Source organism: Narcine bancroftii, chromosome 10, assembly GCF_036971445.1.
Source record: "Narcine bancroftii isolate sNarBan1 chromosome 10, sNarBan1.hap1, whole genome shotgun sequence".
NCBI lineage: Eukaryota > Metazoa > Chordata > Chondrichthyes > Torpediniformes > Narcinidae > Narcine > Narcine bancroftii.
The window spans coordinates 88,722,468-88,742,545 of NC_091478.1; the positions used below are offsets into that span (position 1 = coordinate 88,722,468).

At 37.8% G+C, this 20,078-nt stretch overlaps 1 protein-coding gene across 2 annotated transcripts in view; it reads left to right on the forward strand.

The window, feature by feature from the left end:
* uri1 (URI1 prefoldin like chaperone) overlaps nt 1-20,078 on the forward strand; it is a 56,994-nt gene that overhangs the window by 25,334 nt on the left and 11,582 nt on the right. For both annotated transcript variants that reach the window (XM_069901715.1, XM_069901716.1), the window contains exons 5-8: nt 4,563-4,651; nt 6,265-6,340; nt 7,384-7,564; nt 16,958-17,237. In XM_069901715.1, coding sequence (XP_069757816.1) covers nt 4,563-4,651; nt 6,265-6,340; nt 7,384-7,564; nt 16,958-17,237 — 626 coding nt within the window. The remainder of the gene's footprint in view (nt 1-4,562; nt 4,652-6,264; nt 6,341-7,383; nt 7,565-16,957; nt 17,238-20,078) is intronic.

Genomic DNA, 20,078 nt, shown 5'->3' on the forward strand with positions numbered 1-20,078 from the left:
CTTTTTGTCCCATTGAAGCATCCCATTGAAGAAACCATTAAGCATCCGTTTACACTAATCTTTTTTAAAAATTCTCAACACATTTTCATTAACTCCCTCAGAAATTCTGCCACTCATCTTGGTAATTATTAGAGGTAATTAATCTATCAAACCCTATCTTTGAGATGTGGGAGGAAGCCAACTCACCAGGAGGAAAGCCCTGCAGACACGAGTAGAATGTGCAAACTCTACACAGGTCAAGATCAAATTAGTCTCTGGAGTTGAGGGGAGCAGTTCTCGCTCTAGCATTGTGTGCCACCAAAGTTATTTTGAAGTTCCCTATCAAATTAACATGATGAAATTGAGTCATAAACTGACAACTGTTCTTGCCTCTTAAATTACAGATCAAATACCTGATAAATACCAATAAAATAATACTAATGGGTTAGAACTGAGCAAATCAAATCAATCCTTTGTGTTTTTCATGTATCATCATTGTGTTGGAAGCAGGAAATAACTGAGTTTGATGTAAAATGGCAGGGACAATCAATGAAATGACACGAGCATTTGTTGGAATCCTGTATTTTCCCATCAGTGTGTGTGCACAAAAAATCATTACTGGTAATAAAATAGTCTAGGACAACAAAAAAAAACTCTGGATATAGAATATTATTTGGTTGGAGACTCAAAATAAAGGCATGTTTATTGAAAACCCTGAATATGTGAGAAGGTTCCATGAGCTAGAGAAGTAATGTTTTGAAAGTTTATAAAGTGATGTCAGGATAAGGGAATTGTTCTCTGAATGAGATTGAATAGACTAAGCCCTATATTCTCTAGAATTAAATGAAACATGAAAGATCAGATGCTGAGGAATCTAGAACTGGAATCGGTTTCAAAAGAAGTCGGGCGTTCTTTAACTCAGTAGGCAAATTTGTAGACAACATTCAGGGTTAAAAATCAGTGGATGCTTGAATATCAAATGCAGGGAAGTGCAGCAGACCTATAATCTTATTCAGTGGTGAAACAGGCTTGAAGAAAGAAATGGATCAGTTTTACAATTTTTGTTCTTTCTGACCCAACTCTTTGTCCATGTTTGTCTCAATCACTGCCCTGCTTCTTCTACTTTTACTGAATATCAGGATGCTTTAATAACTTAGATGTTCCCGGTCCATCTGTCTGTTCCTCTCTAAATGCTAATAACATAGCATTCCAGTTTTTCCAAGTACAGCAGCTTTTACAGTTGTCTATGAGAGCAAGTGGTTTCCTTCCTTTTTAAAAAAAAACGTCAGCCATAAGAGTTTCATGTTTTGTGTCTCGCTAAGGCTAAGGCTTATTGAGCTAAAATGTTTCTGGCTTTTGTTTTAGGTTTGCTCTCCCTTGCAAATTATTTATACATTTTTTTCATAATTGTTAAAGCTTCTGATAATTATTGACTGCCGTCATTGATTACTGAAGTTTGGCATAACCTCTCGTCCTTTTAAATTCTATCCCCAGAAATCAGCTTAATAACTTTGATCACATCATCCTTAAGCTTTTTCATTTGAAGTGAATAAATCCCTGGAGTATGCAGTCTTCCTTAATGAGTATGCTCTCAGTTCGAGAAAAACCCTGTGAAGCATTTCTGTACCTTTTTCAATGTTAATGTCTCTTTCCATATAATGAAGTTCAACTGTATGATGAATAAAAGGAATTAATAATTGTATAGTCAAGAAGGCACCTGTGGAGGAAGTGTAATAACACCAGTGGAGGAAGTGTAATAACACCAGGGGAGGAAGTGTCATAACACCAGTGGAGGACGTGTCATGACACCAGTGGAGGACGTGTCATGACACCAGTGGAGGACGTGTCATGACACCAGTGGAGGACGTGTCATGACACCAGTGGAGGACGTGTCATGACACCAGTGGAGGACGTGTCATGACACCAGTGGAGGACGTGTCATGACACCAGTGGAGGACGTGTCATGACACCAGTGGAGGACGTGTCATGACACCAGTGGAGGACGTGTCATGACACCAGTGGAGGACGTGTCATGACACCAGTGGAGGACGTGTCATGACACCAGTGGAGGACGTGTCATGACACCAGTGGAGGACGTGTCATGACACCAGTGGAGGACGTGTCATGACACCAGTGGAGGACGTGTCATGACACCAGTGGAGGACGTGTCATGACACCAGTGGAGGACGTGTCATGACACCAGTGGAGGACGTGTCATGACACCAGTGGAGGACGTGTCATGACACCAGTGGAGGACGTGTCATGACACCAGTGGAGGACGTGTCATGACACCAGTGGAGGACGTGTCATGACACCAGTGGAGGACGTGTCATGACACCAGTGGAGGACGTGTCATGACACCAGTGGAGGACGTGTCATGACACCAGTGGAGGACGTGTCATGACACCAGTGGAGGACGTGTCATGACACCAGTGGAGGACGTGTCATGACACCAGTGGAGGACGTGTCATGACACCAGTGGAGGACGTGTCATGACACCAGTGGAGGACGTGTCATGACACCAGTGGAGGACGTGTCATGACACCAGTGGAGGACGTGTCATGACACCAGTGGAGGACGTGTCATGACACCAGTGGAGGACGTGTCATGACACCAGTGGAGGACGTGTCATGACACCAGTGGAGGACGTGTCATGACACCAGTGGAGGACGTGTCATGACACTGACAAGCCTATTAAATGTAAAGATGCAGGGATTGGGCTTTTAAAATATTCAACAGGAAATAGTTTTGAAATCAATGTGTACATTAAAAAAAAGTTAAGATTGGATTGATACATTAAGCTAGCACCATCAAGATTTCTAAAATTGCAACTTTTACAATTTGTTCATATAATGTTTACAGGCACAGTCAGTCACAAAATTATTAACTCTTAAACCAACTACATTGTCATTCAAGTCAATATAAGCAGCAGTTGACCCAACATCAATCCACCAGTCAGAGGCCCTCAATCTGACTTGCATGCCCCCGAGAGGGGGAAAAAAACCCATCTTTTTTATTGAAAGTGGAGGTGACATGATTTCTACACTTCATAAGTAAGAGTTAGGACAGCTAACTAGGCACCTTACTCATTAGGCTTGAAATACAGTGCAGAAATTTTCTATTAGAGTTAATCCAGGCATGGGAGAATTTAGTTGAAAGACTTGTAAAAATGGAAGTTACAAATGGATCTAATAGAACCATTCAAATTATGATGGTAAATAGAGAGAAACTATTCCTGGTGACATAGAGACCAAGAACTTGGGATATGGGATGAAGGTAGCAGACGTAGTACTAACATTAAAATTAGGGTATTTTTTTAAACTCTGTGGATATTTAGATTCTGGAATGCACTGGCAGATTTACAGTCCCTTGGAGTGGAGACAAATTCAGAAGTGGTTTGGAAAAGTTTCTCAAAAGGTACTTTCAGGTGGCCAATTGCCCCGCATGTAAAGCCGCATGTTTAGTCAATATGTGGCTGCATTGAAGTCACCTGAATGTGCAGGAGGTGCTCTTGAGGCGAGCTACATAACACTCCTCCGATAATCAGCTCAACTCAGCCTGATTGCAGCTGGCTGAAAGCGGATGTTAAAGGGTCAGGCTGCTGATCACAGCTGACACTGGGCAGGAGCCGGAGAGTGCTCAGAGCTGCATCCTGTGCAGCTGTGTCCTTCAGGTGGCCAGCGTTACGCTTTAAACACTGCCAACTGAACGGCAATTTAAAGGGCTGCTTCTGCTTCTTCAGGTGTATTCTTAGCATAGAATGCACCTGAAAAAGCCTAAAGAAAGAATTAAAAAGAAAAGGAAGGGTAATGAGACTAGTGCGATTGTATTTAGTTAGAGCCTATAAAAACTTTGGGATGAATGGCCATCTTTACAACTGACTGTTCTGTGTAAAATTAACAATTTACCTCCAACTTGTCTGGAACTTCATTCAGAATATAGTTGAACTCCATTGTATGGCAAAGGACATTAACACTGGTAAAGATGCAGAATTAGTTCACAGGATTTTGTTAGAATTGATAGCATACTCATTAAGGAAGATTGCATACTTCTGGGATTTATTCACTTCAAATAAAAATTCTTAAGGATGATGTGATAAAGTCTTTAAAATTATGAAAGGGTTTGATCGAAGTAGATGTTGAGAATATATTTGCGAACTCCTAACAAGGGGATATGTTGTCACACATTGACCTGTCCAGAAATTTCAGAATGCCCACCTTTACTTCCAGAGCAGTGAGAATATCAATCTTGCTACCACAGAGTGGTTAAGGTGAATAGGATAACACATTTTTGTACAAATTGGTTCAAATGGAATGGAAGGTTATGGTGATGGGTTCAATGAATGCAGGTCAGGTTAGAGCATAAATACCAGCTTGAATCATTTGAATGAGGTGTCATTATTGTGCTGGACCTTCTCTGAAGTGCAGTGCAATTCGGCAAGTAGCACTCAGAGAAACCTTGGAGCTACACTCTTTTTAAAATGCTAGGATCTTTGCCTGCTGCTTGAAACCTGCTATAGATAATAAATCACAGGTTTTCTTCATGAATCAAATGTTTACTATTCAATGCTTTCTCTTTTTCAGATGTTCAAAAAGCACTGGATGATCTTCACAAAGTTATGAATAATTTAGAATCTAGGATTAATTTCACTGATTTGGAGAAATTGGTTAATGTAGGTGATATTTCTGTTTTTTGTTTGGGCTCAGTTAACAATAAATGTGTTGTTACACTTGTTCAGTTGAATATATTCTACATTTTAGGAGACACCAGGATACTTTAATGTAAGCAGTGATGTTCAATGGGCAGCTCTGAAACATGAATGAAATTTCATCAGGTAGTTTAGAGAACATGAAGTAACTACATATGCATCAGGGTGAATGATGAAGCTGAGGGACCTTGAGGAATTAATGTCCATGTGAAAATAAACGAACACAGTAACTTCAAGCCAATGTTTAATTATTTAACATTGCAAATAATGAGCTTTGTTCATACAATTTAAAAGCAAGAAGCCCAACATCTCTCAGTTCAAGGACAGCTATCAGGCCCTTGAGCCTCCCCTTGTTATACTCATCAAGGACTGTTCTGACACCGCTAAAGGGTTATCTGCATTATTGCTAAGTCACTTTTTTTGCACCAGGATAACTGAATATTTATTATTTTTTTGTATTTATTGACTCTTTTTAATTTACACTTGTTGTTTTGCTTTTTTTGTGGTTCCTTTTTTCTTAGAATTTTGATGTCTATGTACACATTGTACAATGTTTGTACCTGTAACAATAAACTCTATCCATTAAACAAGACCTTCTGTCCACTGCGTCCATGCCTACTCTCAAGTCCCCATCCAAAACAATTCTACGCGTATTTTTTTTGGCCTCGCATTTCCTTCTGTCATATCTCCTGAATTTTCTGACACCCATCTGGACCAAGGATAATATGCGTGAGTCAATTAGCCTGCCACCATGTATGTGGGAGGAAGCAAAGTACCTGGGTCAAATCCCCATGGTCGCATTAGAACATTGAGACTGGCAATACCCAAGGTCAGGATCAAAGCCACACATCTGGAGCTGAGAGGCAGGTATACTAACTGGTTGGGTCACTGCTCCAACATTCGCTTTTGAATACAAAAAATAGAAATTGATCTGATTGGTAGATAGAAGCTCATTGAAATTAATCTCTGAAATCTACCTTTTTTTACAAAAAAGCAAACACTACTTTGCTAGAATCAGGTTATGTTGCAGAATTTTAAACTTCAGGTCATTATTGTGCCCTGAAGCAGCCAATTTATGGAATGTTAGAATTGGCTGCATAATATTGTGTGTATTTGTAGATTATTTAAACATCCCTTTTGAAAATTATGGGATAAACTACAGAATGCATAGACCCTTTCATGATCTGGTTTGACTTTTTTAATGTTGTTATCTAATGTCTTGGTTTAGTTTTGTCCTCAATGTCTAAATATTTTGCATGTCATTTACAATTAATCATACCTCAGTATTATTAGTTTGATTACTTTGCTACATTTTATTTATAAATATGAAATAGACATCCAGTCTTAAAAAATGGACTCTATATTTTTGAAATGTGGTACTGTAATTAGTGACCATAGTGGGAGGCAAGAAAAAAGCAAAATGTTTTCAGAAGAGCTATTTATTTGGTCAGGTTTGAATCACTGAAGAGAAATATCAAAATATATTGCTACCTCATTTATTTCCTCAAATATTTGCAGATAAAATGATTATATAAATCAAACAGAACTTTTATTATATAACTCTCTTTTGTGATTAGGAAAAGGAAGATATTGTAGAAATACATGAAGAAATTGAGAATGAAGATCTAGAAACAAAAGCATTGAATTCTGAAGGTATTTAGCATTTCTGCTGTTTACTTCTTGGGAGATGCTGGGCTGAGATTTATGCAGGGACTCCAAATGGTGCTGTGATTACAACAATAAGAGGTAAAACACAGAAATCTGTGGACACCATGGTTGAAGTAAAAACACAATGCTGGAGAGACTCAGCAGGTCCAACAGTGTCCTTTATGTAGCTCACTGGTATTTTCTCATACTTTGATGAAGGGCTCAAGCCTGAAACGTCAGTTATGTATCTCTGCCTTTGCTACATAAAGGACACTGCTTTGACCTGCTGAGTCTCTCCAGCATTTTGTGTTTTTACTTTACAATAATAATGTACTTATAAAGTTGATTTTTCTCTTCCTGACCCACATCCCACTCTACGTTATTGACCAAAAAATGTAACTTTAGTATCACAACAAATCGGAAAAAAATGCATTTAAGCAATCTTAGTTGACATACTGATTTGCAAAGTAAAATGGTGATCTTTTTTTTAAAAATAACTTTAAAAATATCCTCCTTGTAATACAGAATAAACTTTATGGCATGTCTTTGGAACCATTTTCATAGTTTTAGGCAGAAATAGACTGTGTTCTAACTATTATGAGAAGGCATGGAAATTACAGTAATGGCATTGACATTTCTCCACTTTATAAATTCCCTATTGAAAATGATGGAAGTACCTGAAATAAAGGAACAAATGGTTTCTGTCAAAAATACCAGATTAAAACTTGTATTCATAACTTTTTTAAATCATTATCCGTGGTAATACAATAGTTTTTAATTATTTATGAAATACTTAGAGCTCAACGCAATATTTACCAGCTTGATGATATTCAAAGTTAGAAATAAACATAAAGCTGAAAAAAATTTCTTCCATGTTAGTTTTTTTTTGGAGAATGGTACCTTAAAAATGTCAAAGCCTTAAATCATTGATGCATTTATGGTACCTAATTAGTCTCTTATGGTAGTATTGAAGCATTTACATTATTTTTAAGAGGATACCTGTGACACTTCAAAATTAGAGTTTTGTTCAGCTTGCTTAAATCTTGCAGGGAAACACAGAAAAGCACACAAGCCAAATGAAAATCGCAAACCCAAAGAGATTTTTGTGGCAGATTTGGAGGCTGGTGATGGTGATGGAGACTGCAAGTCAGATGTATTATCTGAGAAGGAATTGTGGGCCAGGCTGGATGAACTGGAGAAACAGGAAGAGATGCAGGATGAAATTGACAGGTAATCTGTGCATATCTTTAAAATTGTAAATAATTTTTCAGCATTTTTAATCTGATTCATTTCTTTTAACCATGCGCAGCACAATCCTTATTATTCCTACAGTTATGTTTGTATTAACAGTAAACATTTTTTTTCAGCAGAATGACAATCTGAGGATACCTGAGTCTATTGGGGAGAAAATTTGTAACAAAAATGTCTTTAAAATCTTTGGATTAATATTTATATTTTATCATTGGAATAGTGATTTGCTCAAACAGTTGGTCTCGTGATCAAAGGATAATTACATGATGCAGGAGGCAGAAGTTTCTCGGTGAGACTGATAGTTTGATACTAAGCATTTTGATTGTGTTACTTTTACTTCCAAACCCGATTCTATTGGTATAGACTAATCTATGTGGGCATTCAGTCATTTATTATGTTTAAATTTTCTCCTAACATTAAAAAAAACCCCAGGGTACATTTTAAGATAGTGGGAAAGATGTTTGAGGATGCAGGTATTTTGCAAGCATTACACATTGAAGCGCGAGGAACTATGCTTAGGAAGTTTTGGAAGGGCGTTGCTACATTTTGAGATGGTAGTGGCAATGGAGGATTTAGATCCAGGTACAGTGAGAGAGTTCTGTTTTGGAGAGTAACATTTGCAGTCTGATGTTGAATATCTCTTTTTCCACTTGGAAATTTAATCTTAATTGGATGTAACTGTAGGAAGAGGTCAAGGAGCTGATGCTTTGAAGAGTTATCTACATGTTAGTTAAGCAAAAGCCTGACAAGAGTACTCATGGAAATCTATCTAAATCCATCATGTCAGAGGTAATGGAAGGGCCAACTCTGGGAATTCATACTTTTTGCAATTTTGCAGTGTTAAGTCAAATACCATTAAGGATGCTTCCTCCTAATCATCACATACTATCCTCCTTCAGCTGATAAATTAGTGCTCCGTGTTGTACGAAACTTGGAAGAAGGATTAAAACAGCAAATGCAAATTTGGGGGATGTAGCATCAGTATCCATATCAGGAGTGCTTTGGAATCACTTACAACTGACTGAGCGGTATATATCTTGAAGGACACAATTGGAAAATCTGTGTTTGTGGAAGGAGCAAACTGACATGAGGAATAAACCCATAAACTTGTTCTCACCGGTCTGCTTGTTGCAGATATAATTTTTCAGGTTAGGTGACTAACTGGCCATATTGCAGTCCCATGAAGATAGACCACTGAGAACACTTTGTACTCTGTGACACCCCATCATGCTAAATGAGATGGACTCAACAAATCTAGCAGCTCCTTTTTCAATATTTTTATTAGATTTTCATATAAGAATACATACAGAAAAAGAGATTGATGCATAGCAAACTCACAATAACAAAAAAAATTACATTATGCAATACTATTACTTCAAAAATAAAATAGAAAAGAGAAGAAAAAAAATTATAATCCAAACCCCAAACCATACCAAAGTTGCATGGCTAATGTAAAGAATACACTACTAATAAAAATAAAAAGAAATGCAAACCCACGAGAATCAGATTACTTAATTATCATTACCATTAAAGGTTATGAAAATAATTCAAAAAGGAACCCCAAAGATTTGAAATTTTTTAATTGAAAACACTTGTACATCTAATTTTCTCCAAAGCTAAATATGACATTAAATCATGTAACCATTGAATGGGTGGGCGGGACAGCATCTTTTCATCTGATCAAAATAAGAGAGGCGATGGCTAATATCTGTTGTTGAGATGAAGACAATTTCACTACCTTCTGTTCAATCATCCCAAACAAGGGTATTAAAGGATCTGGTGTTTGGTTAACAATAATAATTATTAATAAAATACAGAAGAACTCTTCCTAATATGTGACAAGGGTTGAACAAGACCAGAGCATATAAATTAGTGAACTGTCCTCATTCCAACATCTCTCATAATAAGAGCTAATATTAGGATAAATACAAGTTATTTGAACTTTTGATATATAAGCTCTATGCACAACTTTAAAATGTAATCATTAATGACGGGCACATAGAGATGATGTGTTAACCAATTTAAAATAGAGTTCCAAGAATCTTCAGGAATTGAAACATGGAGATCCTAGTCGCATGTCTTTTTTAAATTTTATCCAATGAAGCTTGTCTTGATTTCAATATAGTGTCATATACAAAAGATTATTATCCTTTTCTGAGATGGTTGTAGATTGTTTCTATCAAATTCATAACAGGAGCTTGAAAAAGGTTAGATCGTTGTGAATGGAGAAAGTCCCTAATCAGCAAGTACCAAAAAAAAAGAGAATTTGTTAAATTAAATTTGGTAGAGAGTTGCTCAAATATAGCCAGATTATTATCTATAAATAAATCATAGAAACATTTAATACCTAATCTGAACCATTGCTGAAAGTCAGAGTCCATCAAAGAAGGTTGACAAAAACTAATTTGATGGAATAGGACTGAAAAGAAGAAACTTTTGGAGTCCAAAATGTTTTCTAAACTGGAACCAAATCCTAAATGTGTGTTTGACACAAGATTATCAATCTTTTTTACTAATAGGAATAGACAAAAATGCTTCAAATATTAAAACCATAGAAAATTTCTGAGTCTAATTCAACTCCAAATCAACCCAAACTGTCACCCATTTTATTATCATAATATAACCAAAATATAATGTAATGAATATTAAAATGTAAAAAAATATAAAAATTTGGGTAAAATATTAATCTTAATAACATAAATTTGTCTGATTAAGGACATCAAAGGAAGAGACCACTGAGATAAAGATTTTGTCACCTGATTTAACAGAGTAAATAAAATTTCCTTAAACAAATGTAACACCAAGCACCAAGATGTATAAATTGGCTTTAGCAATCTTAAAAAGGAAAAGCAGTGTTTAAATTTTTTTTCACTCTTTTGTAAATTTATATCCTGAAAACTGACCAAATTGATGGAGTAATGTTAATATAGCAGAAGTTGAAGAGTTAGGATCAGATACAAAAAGCAAAAGGTCATCAGGTTAAAGAGAAACATTATGGACTGATCCTCACCTAAAAATTCCAGAAATATCCTGAGATTCTCTGAAGGCAATAGCCAAGGTTTCTAAAGTCAAATTAAACAACAAGGGACTGAGAGGACAACCCTATCTGGTTCCACAATGAAGTTTAAAAGATTTACACTTCAAAGAATTGGTAAGAATAGAAACAACAGGGGATAAGTATAATAACTTAATACACAAAATAAATGTGGGACCAAAATTAAACTTTTATAATATTGCAAATAAATATTCCCATTCAACTCTGTCAAAGGGTTTTTCATCATATCAAGAAATAGCACATTCCAAAGAAGAAACCGAAGGGAATATATAGTATTCAATAAATAGCGAATATTAAAATGTGAATAACATTTTTTTAATAAAACCCATCTGGTCCTCAGAAATAATAAGAGGCAAAATATTTTCTAAACTACTGATCAAGATTTTAGACAAAATTTTAACATTGACATTTAAAAGAGAAATTGGTATGTAGGAGGTGGAAGCCGACAAATCATTATTATATTTTGGGATAAGAGAGATCATTGTAAAACATAGTTGGCAAATTACAAAATTTAAGAGTCAGAAAATACTAAGCATAAATAGGGTGCCAATAAATGGGAAAAAGTTTTATAGAACTCAACAGGAAAGCCATCAGGGCCTGGTGCTTTGCCAGATTATAACAATGTAATAACCATTGTTAGCTCTTCCTCTGAAATAGGTTTTTTTAACTGCAATTTTGCATCTAAAGAAAGAGTAGGATTTGTCAAAACTCTCCAGAAAATTTGTCATAGGAGTTCGATCGATGGGAAAGTCAGATTTATAAAGATTGGAAATATACTGTTTAAATGTATCATTAATTTCTACATGGTCAATGGTGATATTACCATCATCTTTGTGAATCTCTGTAATAACTAATCGTGCAGCTAAGCCTTTTAGCTGTTTTGCCAAGAGTTTACCTAGTTTATCACCATGAATGTAAAATTGACCCTTGCTTTTCAAAATCTTTGTTTCAATAGGATAAGTCGAAAGGAAATCATACTTAGTTTTAAAATCAAGCCGTTTAAAAAAAATCTTCTGATTTGAAGTAAGGGTATATTGTTGGTCTAAAAGCTTTATTTGATTGGTGAGTGCAATCCTTTCAGTGTTGGCCCTTTTTTTAAATTTTCACTGTATATGAGATAAGTTGTCCTCTAATACAAGCCTTAAAAGAACCCCAGACAGTTAAGCTAGAAACTTCTGGAGGAATTGTTCTCAAAGAAAAATACAATCTGTTCCTTCATAAATTTCAAAAATTCTGGATCGGATAGTAAAATAGAATTAAAGTAACAGTGTCTGACAAATTGAGGTAAATCAGGAAAGCTAAATAAGAAGACAAATGGAGCATAGTATGAAATTACAATAGACACACATTAATGGAATCCATTGTGTATCAGTAAAAAAAAAAAATCAATCCTTGAATATGTATGATGAAGATGAGAGAGTATAAGGAGTATTCCTTATCGTTGGGATGGAGAAAACGCCATGCATCTACAATGCCACACTTGAGTAAGAAAGAGTGAATGAATAAAGCTGACTTATGTAATGTAGCTATTTTGGAAGATGAACAATCCAAAACAGGATCTAACCAACAATTAAAGTCTCTACCCATTAGCAAAGAATATAAATTTAAGGAAAGGAGGAAAGAAAAGAAGAAAAGAAACGTTCTAAAAAAAACGTATCTTCAACATTAGGACCATAAACATTAGTGAAGGCAATCATTCTATTATATAGTTTCATATAAACAATGAGAAAACGACCATTAGTATCAGAAACAATATTACGATAAACAAATCAGATAGATTGGTCAATTAATATGGAAACTCCTCTAGCCTTGGCTATAAAAGATGTGCGCAAAAGAAATCTGAAAAAAAAAGAACTTTATAATAAGAGCAATGTCAGAAAAAAAATATAATTGGAACATCTTTATAACTCATACAAGTAGCTGTAAGTGCAGTAACCTTTAGCAATCTAAGTCTCATACATCTTGCATTCAAAAGAAAATACAGGAACAAAGAAAGCATTACTGATTCACAGAAGTAGAAGTGAGTTCATCAAGAAATTTCTGAGCATCCATTGGCCAACTCAGCCAGTATTTCGAATTGCTTGGGATTATTATCTGAAGATGTGCTGGAAATTAAAGGGAGGATTGTAACCTCCCTTATACAACTGGACATAACTTCTTTATATTAGATATGTTCTTTCATCTCCTTCATGCGACAATCTTCACCAATTCTGATTTTCTGCTGACGATATGTCAACATCCCTCTTTAGCGTGATTCGTGTTTTAGTAAGTCTTTTACTTGGAAATTATGTAAACAGAATTACTGAATGAGGTTTATTTCCAGAGACCGGTTTAGGAGCCAGCAATTTGAGCTCTATCTAGTTCAGGCAAAGTAGGTATCAGCATTTCACCAAAAACTTCCCGAAGTAATTCTTAAAAAAAAAATTAGTAAGTTGGCCAGATTTCTTTTTCAGATTAGGATAGTCATTTGATTTGCTTAATTGCGTATTAGCTGCATCTATAGCATCCAGCTGAGGTTCTGCAAATTCCACTGACCATTTGAGGGATTTAATCCATTCTTCCTGGTCTTCAGTTACCATTGCAAATTTCATCTGACCACATCAGTTTGATTAAGAGTAGTTTTAATATCTTTAATGTCTTTCTTGAGTGTTCCAACAAAGTAGCCAATGAATCCATAAACAGGGTTTTCCTCTTCTTTTCTCCCAACCTAAGTGGCTCTTCTTGTCATCATGAAACAATTTCAATAGTTGATGGAAAAATATCAGAAGAAGAAAAAATCTTTTGAAATAAGGATGTAAGAAATGGAAGGTAATTAAGAAATTAGAAGCAACTGTAGTTAGTTGCTACTCCATTGGTCGCCAGCGGAAAGTCTCCATCTAGCAGCTCAAAGCTCTAGCTTTTAGATATCACTGAGGTGCTATGAGTTTTCAGTAGCAATGAAATAGTGTTCCATCACAATCTGGCACAAAATGTATCATTTTCCCACCATTATTAAACCATTTTAATGCAGTGGGCATACCAGAAGCAACCCAAGGGTACATTATAAACATCTTTCTCCCTCTGCCCCCTCCCCCATGTCTCAAACCTTCAACAACAGAAGACACCATTCAAAAGGGTTAAATTTTAACTATTTATTAATGTCTATTAACCATATAATGTCTTAACACAATTAACCCAATTATAAGTATCTATTAGCAAATATACAGATATATATATTTATAAACAGTGTGTATGTGGGAAAAACCCAGACTATTACAGCCCATGCCCAATATTCAAAATAGAAAAAAACCCAGGGCAGTCAGTCAAGAAAGTTGGTCTAAAATAAAGTCCACAGATTTCAATCTCAAAGTTCAATGTCCAAGTTCAGTTCTTTAACTGTTATCAAAGGACGTCGTATTGAACTTTGGAGAGAGAAATGACTGATGTGTTGGAGTAAACTTGTGATTCCTCACTTATGAGGCTTGTGCATTTCACACAGCTCTCCAGCTGCCCTCTGCTGCTCCAACTGTCATTTTGCTGCTCTCTGTTTCACAGTTGGATTCTCCCTTTGTTCTTGAAAGCTCCAAACAATTGGTGAGTCAGCACTCAGCTGTATCACAAGTTGCACAGAGTTCCTTTTATAATGACAGTCCACAGTCCAAAAGGTCAGTCCATAGTCCACAAAAATATTTTTTTAAAAAGTATAATCTAAGTAAAGTTGCAACACTTTATATGTACCAAAAAACAAAAGCAGCATGCAATAGTTGGAATTTAACAATTTCACAACTAACAAATTATAATAAAGCTGTGTGTTTCTGCTACATTTAGTTATGAATGATGGTGAACAATTAAACAACTTATGGGAGGACAAGTTTCCAAGGGCATCCCTAATGTCATAGTGGCAGGACCCAGGAGAATAAATGATTGAAGCATTTGTAACCATTTTTAGCTTGAGGTATCATTTGCATGATTCCCAAGTGTACACAATCAGAAGTGGTGTTAAGACAACTTGATTAATCCCATGTGTTTCAGAGAAATGTTGGTAACAGCAAAGACTATGGGCATTTGTCTCTTGTACTGAAGATGTGCTTAAGAACTAACTGATTTTTGGGTGAAGCAGTTCCACCACAGCAACTGACATCTGCCTAATAATTTATTTCCCACATCTAATCCACAGTGGAGAGCAAATCCAACCCAGGTTGTAACCATCCAATTGGACTACTCTCAAACATCATCAAAGTGATTATGGTGTTTTTGAGTTGCACTTGCTCACATATTCTCTCTCTCTCTTTTCACTCTCTCTCTCTTTTCACTCTCTCTCTCTTTTCACTCTCTCTCTCTTTTCACTCTCTCTCTCTTTTCACTCTCTCTCTCTTTTCACTCTCTCTCTCTTTTCACTCTCTCTCTCTTTTCACTCTCTCTCTCTTTTCACTCTCTCTCTCTTTTCACTCTCTCTCTCTTTTCACTCTCTCTCTCTTTTCACTCTCTCTCTCTTTTCACTCTCTCTCTCTTTTCACACTCTCACACATACGCACGACATAGAATAATTTACCTTTGCTTAATTAGTATTTTAAAAGTTCAGTTTTTTTTTCAACTTTTTAAAGAAATTAAAAAGTTGCAGGTGATTAATTTTAACTGCCCAAATGTACTTATCCTAACAAAGCCCTTAAAGAAGTAAAAAAAGCACATTTTTGAACTACTGTTAGGAAAATTCCTTCTGTTACACTTCACCTTACTCAAAAGTATCTTTATTTGCACCATGTGGCATCAAAATTTGGCTGAGAGCACTAGATACAGCAAAGAGCATGGGACCAAATAGAATCCCATCTGGAGCATTGAAGACCTGCAATCCATAACTAGTGCCTCCAGCCAAACTGTTCCAGCACAGTTATGTTACAGACATCTAATCAACAATGCAGAATATTGCCCAAGTATGTTATGTTAATAAAAACTAGGAGCATTCTAATCTGTCTACCACAATTACTTTTCTCCAAAGCATCAGCAAGGAAATGGAAACTCTCACCAATGATTCTATCAAGTGAATTTATCAAAAACTATTCAATAATGTTCAGTTTGGCACTAACAAGGTCTACTAAGCTCCTAACTTCAACATAGACATTGTCCAAATGTTTCAAAAAGCACCTCCAATCCTCTCATCTCAACCACCAAAGTATTGCATGTTTCCTCTGTCCTAAATAAATAGAAAACCGTAGACTTAATGAACATGTAATAGGTACATTATATATTCCTTGATGTTATGCTGTTGTAGATTATGAATTTGACAACCTCTTGATGTCAGTTACTGTAATTCAACTGGAGATGTAAAAGTCAAGGTGCCATGAAACAAGTTTATTAAATGTTAATGCAAGTAAAATTAAGGTAATCAGCTTTCATTTGCCAGTACATGGTAAATGATTGATTGCAAAAAACTTGAGCATTTCATTTCATACCTCTAGTATCAGATTGTCAGAATTATTGGGGAAATTTAAAGTGAAATATTGGCATTCAATTTATACAATAGATTGATATTTTTCTTGTTTTTGCTGTAATGACCTATTTAATTTAAGGTATCAAGTGTGAGATTGTTTGTTTAGTTTCCCTGGTGCCAAATTGGGCAAAGCAAGTTTTGTAGTTCCCTCCAAGGAAAAGACAAAATGTCACCAAATTATAGGATCGGTCATTGATATTTTTTTTTCTTCTTTTTGCGGACTTTGTACACACCCTCAAGCTGGAGTGTGGCCACTACATTCCTAAATACACAAACTTCTTAGCCTTAAAGATGTACTAGAGGGACTCCAGTTTTGCTTCACTGTGGAACCTTGGATATGTCCTGTCTCAAAATAGTGTTAGTTGAACAGAGAATAAGAAATGTTACAATGAAAAATAATTGTTCATTTAAGAACGTGAAATTCACCAAAGCTACTGTTAACACCCTTATTCAAAACTATTTTTGAATAAAGTTTTCAAAGTTGTGTGTTGATTCATAGAAAACAAGAGACCAAGTTCAGAGTGCTTCAGGAGAGAGATAATTATTTCCTTCATCTGATTTTATGTATTTGCTGTGTTCCAAAGTGGGAAAACACATTTAATTTTTTGTTGTTGTCATATTTTCTTTAGGTTGAGTGTATTTGTCTAATAACTTTTAGTTCACTATGATGTCACTTCAGGCTACTTGTCACTTGAGCTGTTGGATGTAGTTTTTCCAAAGTAAACAACTAATTGAGAGTACTGTCAACAAAGCTGTGAATCACTATGTAATGACTGAAGTTTTGAAGCAGTTAAAAACGCAGAAAAAGTTGGTTAATGCTAATGAAGGTAATCTATAATTTTTAATTCAGAATGTCAGAAACGGCTAATGGACATAATGAAGAAAATAGCTCTTCGGAAGAAGAGAAAGACAAAAACATGAAATCCAAGAGTGATGGAAGACCTAATTGGAAGAATCTTCCTGCCGTACATGAAAGTGTAATTGATGAAGAAGCTGCAGAACTAAGTTTGCCTTCAGCTCCTATTAACAGTTTGGAATACAGTCACAAAAGTGAATATGATGAGGAAGCTTCTGGAGATGATAACAGTATTCCTACCATACACTTTACTCACACAGTTGAACCAAAAAGGGTTAGTATGAACATTTAGCTTCTTAATTTTTGATCATTTAACGATGTATAAGGTGAAACACAAAAAAACAGATCTCACAGCATGCAGAGAAGGTAAAGATGTATAACCGACATTTAAGGCCTGAGCATTTTGTAAGGATAGGAGCAAAAAGCAGGCATATGCCTGAATAAAAAGGCTGGGCAGGAGGAGCACGGGCCTATAGCAAATGGCAATAATTGGACATAGAAAGGAGGTCAGGAAAGGCAGCTCTGTGAATACAGAGCTGAATGACAGAAGAGAGGAGAGTTATAAGAAAAGAGGGATGGGGAGAGTGGTGGTGGGGGGGGGTGGTTGTTAACAAAAATTGAAGAAGTCTTGTGTTAATGCCATCTGGTTGAAGGGTGTATGAATGGAATACAAATGCTTTTCCTCTGATTTGTGTATGGTGTCAGTGAGGCAGTGTATGATACCATGGACAGATGTCAGCATCGTAAGAGTGGGGAATTGAAATGGGCTGCCACTGGGAGATCCCTGCTATTGCAGTGGACAGAGCAAAGGTGCTTAACAAAGTCTGCACCAAGTCTCTGCGATGTAGAGGAGAACCCAATGGACGCAGGAGGTAACACCTATGGATTCACAAGTGAAGTGTTGATTCACAAGTGAAGTGTTGCTTCACTTGGAAGGACTGCTTAGAGTTGTGGATGGTCGTGAGGGAGGAGGTGTGTGCAACTGTAGAATTTCCTGCGGTCACAGGGGAAGGTGGAAAGGAAGGAATGGACGAGGGAGTTATGGATGAGGGAATCGTGGAGGGAGTGGCCCCTGAGGAAGGCCGAGGGGGAAGATCTGTCTGATGGTGGGATCAATAAGGTGAAAGAAATGTCAGAGGATGATATGTTAGATGCAGAGGCTGTGGTGATAGGTGAGAACAAGGGGAATCCTTATTGCGTGTGGGGGCAGAGGGGGCCGGGGCAAATGTGTGAGTAATGGAGGATATTTGAGTGTGGGCCAAATTATTGGTAATAGAGGGGAGGCCGTGTTTTCTGAAGAGGGAGGTCATCTCTGATCATCCTCCATCATTTCAACAGCTTCCAGTTCGCTAAACTCAACCAAATCATGGACTTCCAATCACTCTACCTCTCCATCCCCATACCAAAGACCTCAAAACCCTCCCTTTCTCAACACAAATTCAACCAGTCCCATTCCACCACCACCCTCCTCTGGCTGGCAGAACCTGTGCACAATAACTTCTCCTTTGACTCATCAAAGGTGTAGCTATGGGTACTCAAAAGGGCCCCAGCCATGCTTGTCATTTTGTTGGCTATGTGAAGCAATCCATGCTACAAGCCGACACAGGCAAGACTCCTCAACTCTTCTACTTCATTCATGACTACATTCATGCACCCATAATGAGTTCGTCGACTTTCTAGAGGCATTCCTCTAGGCCAGGGGTGTCAAACTCAAATTCACGGAGGGCCAAAATTAAAAACTTGGACTAAGTCGAGGGCCGAACTAAATATTTATTGAAAATTTTCAACAACATCTGCATGTTTTCTCTTCTTTCAACATATGTAATGTTAAACTTTAGGATATAACTTTAGGAGGATAATGTTACAGGTCAGGAGTAGGTAGCTCAAGTTCACCCTTTGCTTGACCTGAGTGAAACATATTTGGTCCCTGTGGAGATGTAGTCAGTATTCACAGGCTGTGTCCATTTTGGCCTGCATCAGGATTCAGCATTTCCTGCTCACTCCTCAGGCTCTAGGCCTCTATTCACCCTCAACCCACCATCCCTCTACCTGACCAGTCCTTTACCCAACCTCTACTCACCCCTCACTCCACTCGCTCTGCCTCTACCCACCCCATCCTATACACGCCCCTCTACTGCTTCTCCCCTCAACCTGTTCCTCCCTTTACCCGTCTCTCACCCTCTAATCACCCCTCCCCTACTTGCCCTGCCCCTCCCCTTTTACCTCTTCCCTATCCACCCCTCCTACTCATCCCTCCCTCTAACTGCCCCTCGCACCACCATAACTTTCCCTGCCCATTACTCCTCACCTACACCCTCTGCCCACCCCTGCTTACCCACCCACTCAGGCCCAGCACGCTGCCGATCAGCCTTTGCGGACAGCCACCATCTCTCTCTTCACGTGCAGGGCCGAACCAGCCGTCCCTTGGGTCCGCGTGGGTGCAAGCGCTGAAGGCCGTGGTGACTGGGAGAAGTGCGCTCGCGCTGTGGAAGGGCCGTCTGGTGCCAGTTGCGCGGGGCTCGCGCTGCCCGGGGTCCGTGCGCAGCCTGCCATGCCCGTCGCGCCGACAGGAAATCACAGGCGCTCGCCCATCCGCCGCACTGTTCGACAGGTGGGAGAAGTGACTGGTTGTGCGGGGAGCCTTCCAACTGGCTTGCCGGCTGATGACATCGACAGACTTCTCGTGTTACAATTTCTCGTGTAACAATGGGGAAGGATGTGCAATGAAGGGGGAGGATGGTGGGGGTGACATTACCAAAAAACAGCATCGGCTCTCGCTGCAGGGCGGGCCACCTCTAATACATTTTTGAAATGATCTTGCGGGCCAAATTTGGCCCGCGGGCCAGAGTTTGACATGTGTGCTCTAGGCTATCGGGGCTGAGTAGAGACTGGTATCGGATGTCACAGAGGCTGCAGTCTCCAGGGAGACAAGCTTCTGATCCTTGGTGGACACTAGTGAGTGTTGAACACATGGATCCAGCAAGTGTAGGGGAAGTCTGTGGCAGGCTGTGGTGAGTGAGGTACGGAGCTGTGATAGTAAGAGAAAGAGGAAATGAGGGTGCTTCGTAGGATGCAGCGAGAGAAGTGAAGAGAGCAGCAGTCAATGCAGCACATG